General features: G+C 39.7%; 1 protein-coding gene across 1 annotated transcript in view; it reads right to left on the bottom strand.

Moving 5' to 3' along the window:
- LOC118427191 (rho guanine nucleotide exchange factor 7-like) overlaps nt 1-4,137 on the bottom strand; it is a gene marked incomplete in the record, with an annotated part of 32,321 nt that overhangs the window by 16,097 nt on the left and 12,087 nt on the right. Inside the window, 1 exon segment of the mRNA XM_035836827.1 lies at nt 895-981. Within this exon segment, the coding sequence (XP_035692720.1) occupies nt 895-981 (87 nt within the window).

The raw sequence follows: 4,137 nt of genomic DNA, 5'->3' as shown, positions 1-4,137 counted from the left end.
CTTTACTGTTATGTTCACAAACTACAGAAAAGACTTTAAGTATCTAAGGTTTAAGTCCTATGTAAGGTGCAAATCCTTTATAATTTAAGGACCTTTAGTGCTTGGAGACAGGGTTTGGTTTGCTTGTCATTTCTTAGACCTGCAGAGCTGGATCTCCAACTTCTTTTATTAGCACCTTCACAAATAAATCTGTTTAGCACCCAACCTTCTAGCTCTACCCACATTGGACACTGTCAACCAGCACTGCTCATAGTCAACACAAAAATCATGTAGAAAGTAACAATAATGGTTGTAGCACAAAATATTAGGTCGTAGGGGTTGGTACTGGCACAAAACCAATTTTTCTTCTTGGGTTGGTCCAAAAAAAAGGACCTGAGAAAAATCAGTGGACCAGAATATGGATTGATTACAACATGAACCCATACCTTATCAGTCAAAGATAAAAAAAAGATCAAGCAAAGTAGAGCAGAGTTCATAGTCCTGTCTATCAAGTTTCTACAGTCAAACGTACAGAGGCAGTTAGCCTATATGAAGATAGAATTTTAAAAGGCATTCAGATGGTCCACCAAACAGATTCCTTTGTAGCAACATGGACCATCATTATTTTTTGAGTATCGCCCATTTACAAGTTTTCACAAACAATTAGGTCCAGGTTCAGGTCTGGACTGGGACCTGATCCTCCAGACCTGAACTGGACCTCAATCTTCTGTAAAGGCACCATCCCCTATGAGGTAGTCAACACTCTAGTACACACTCTAATTCTAGACTACCTTTCTACTAAGTTGCGTTGTAAAAATCCTACCCAGTCAGGAATGGGAGGGGCAAAGTGGAAGCAGTTAGGTGGGCGTGTTTTGTACCAGTGAAACCTCCTATCTGTATTAGCGTTCTTCTTACCTCATATATGAATCCACTCATGCGAGGACTGATAGATAACATCAGCAGGACTCCTGGGAACAGGAGGAAGTAACGCTCCTTTCTCTCCTGAAAACAACACAGCAATGTTTTGTAAAATTCATGGTAATACAATCATTGTCATACATAACATCTATTATCATAATACCGGTACGTTTACGACGATTTCTCTAGCCATACTGATTTGACAAATTGTCAACGCATCATTTTCTCCAGTTACATGTTGCTGTTATAGGTTACCCTTGCCACTTCTTCTGTGTAACTTTTCTGCCACTCTTGTCCTGCTAAAAGCGTAATATTGTAATTGTAACACGCCGCGGAATTACACGGCGAATGGGCGCGTGGTTGGGAGGGGGTACAAAATACCGGTAGGAAGAAACATGGCACAATTAACTGCCGCTATGTACATTTATATATCCTCTGATGTTCCTTCCTTTTCTGTCAGTAAATGCATAAAACATAAACCTGCATGAGCATACAAAATGTCATGAGAAAACGGACGTATACTGTCAAGAATTTTCATTTAACTTCTGTCCGTCACAACCGCTATGACTTAACACTTCACTGCTAGCGTAGATATAAAAATGGCGGGAAAATGGCTGCGTACGTTCAATTTTGCCCATTCAGTCGTAGATCCGGGCTATTATGCAACGGTTCTTCACACTTTTACATGAGTTGTAGGTCACCAACAGAAATTCAAGATTGTTGTTGAATCATGTTCGTCTTGTGCCGTGAGCATGTGTAATTATGATCTATATAAATTTGGTAATGAATGTGACAGTGTGTTCGTCCCACGACGAGCTGCCTACCCCGAAATTTAAAAAAAAGTATACTGAAAACTTTTGGCCTTGTTGTCTTCGAATGCATTGTTATCGATGCTTTGTAAATGGTGTATTGGACACCTAGATGTCTGAAGTGTGCACAGCTCAGAAATAACTATTGTTGCATGTGTAGATCTCTTTAAGTTCCAGTATTTTTAATCTACCGTAATCTACCGGTATAAGTCTTACTACTGGTATTATGCCAATGCATGTTACATGCCAAGCTTAATAGCTAAGTATATATTTCTTGATACTTGTCTCCTTTCTCTACAGAAAACAATTGCAAGTTTTAATTGTACTGGTTCTGGCAAATGTATACAGTCAAACCTGGTCTACCGACCACCTGTGCATAACGACCCACTGTCCACTACGACCGCCGAAAAGCGGTCCCTTGAATTTTCCCATAGACGTAAGCATTAACATTTCTGTATATGACGACCACTGTCCATGGCGACCACGACCACCACTAAAGGCGACCGCACGTTACCTAAACACTGCCAAAACGACCGCGGCATGTGATTTTGTCACGCTACTTTAATGTTCACGGCGAAAAATGAGCGTAATTGCCACAAATTATTTACCGCTATGGCCCCTCGAGCCCTCCCAATTTCTCATTACTTCTGGATCGGCACTTCACTCTACAATATTTTCGGTGGCTTCGTGATGAGAATCTCAGGCTAAAATGTTATATCCAGGGAGCAGACATGAAAGCGTTTAGTTTCACCAGGCTTTTCGAAGATAAACTAAAAAAAAACGCATTTTCTGTCATAATAAAACATCTGACTCGCTGTTCTTCCCGAGAAATACTTATTTTTGTACAGCGCGGTTCAGAATCGCGGCGTCTGCAGGTCGGAAATACGCACCTCTGATTGGTTGAAACCACACAAACAACAACAACTGCATGTATAATGTAGGGGAATCCCCGGCGATCTCGCGCTCTGATTGGTTGGAGCGGTGCATCATGGGAACTTTGCTGCCAGCTCGACGCCATCTTGTTTCAAAGACTTACGTTTTAAAACGCAAAAGAACGCTATTTTCCACGATTACGTAGCACCATCCTAGTTAAAAATGCATAATCCAAAGAACTTTCCGTGGAAACATGTGAATTTATGGTGTCTCTAGCGTAATTTTGGGTTTCGATGCAGCCGTAAAGTGTGCTGAGAGTTAGCGTGGGTTTCCAAAATATACCCCGAAAATAATGTCGCATTTTTCACGTCACACAAAAACAAAACTCCCGCAAAGAAGAAGTCTGCAACATTTTCTGATCATAGCGATTACGTTTTGGGTAAAAATGTTCGTCGATGTGCACGATGTGCCGGCGTGCAGCCGCGTGATACCTCAGTTACAGAATATTTGTTGTCACATTAGGGCCGCGGTATGAGAAAAAATTATGCCAGCACCGGCACGGCACGCTGCAAAAAGCCGGACGAATTACCACCGTTTTTCTTTTTCAAATCATTCTTATAATATATCTATTATAAATACCATTACAAATTTAATACTTTTTAATACGAAGAATAACATAAGTATACGTAATTTTAGCATTAATTTTATATGACATCGTGTTAATTCTTGTAAGAAAGACAAATGCGTTTCATGCATAAATTATCGATGTTCTGACTTGTCAGTTTCTTTACTGCCGCCACGTTGTTTTCTATATAAAGACCACCTATGTATGAAGACCACTTTTGCTGGGTCCCTTGAGTGGTCTTCATATACAGGTTTGACTGTACATACAAACTCTTTCATGTTTTTAACTAATTTAAGTTTCTCCATAAACTAAGACAAAAACTACTCCTGAAAACAGTTATTTCAGACATTCTAACCCTTCAAAATGTTGACTAAAAAATGTCATTGTTCTTCCATAAATTGTTGAACATGCCAACTCCTTTTTGAAGGCTTTCTTCTAAGAACACAAGATGCATACAGATCCTTTTGAATATGAGACTTCAGCTGGTCTTCGAGACATTAAAATTCTTTCATAAATGAAGTAATGCTGCCGTCATGCCATAATTTGTCATGTTGAAAATGAACCAACTGTTCCGGTTTCACACAATGGCAACCAAAAACCCAAAACAAAACATACTTTAGTTTCTTTGCAAAACATAGAAACAGCCACGGGGCATGTGATTCAAATCATAGAATGTACTGAAGTTTAAACTGCAACTTTTTGTAGAAAAAATATAACTGTAGCTTTCTGTTTACCACAGTATCACATCTCTGGGAAAATCATATCCAGGTGTTCAGCAATAGTCTCAAAACTTTCCATGAACATCAACTCTAACAAAACATGATAGGCAACAATAACTCTCTAAAGTGACTTGTCCCACTCCACTCCACCCCACCCCCCACCCCTATGGCAGAAACACTGTCTGTTCAGGTTCAATTACTTTGCTATCACTTA

The sequence above is a fragment of the Branchiostoma floridae genome, chromosome 12 (assembly GCF_000003815.2).
Source record: "Branchiostoma floridae strain S238N-H82 chromosome 12, Bfl_VNyyK, whole genome shotgun sequence".
NCBI lineage: Eukaryota > Metazoa > Chordata > Leptocardii > Amphioxiformes > Branchiostomatidae > Branchiostoma > Branchiostoma floridae.
The sequence above is the reverse complement of the archived record's forward strand: the minus strand, read 5'-3'. Positions and strand labels throughout refer to the sequence as shown.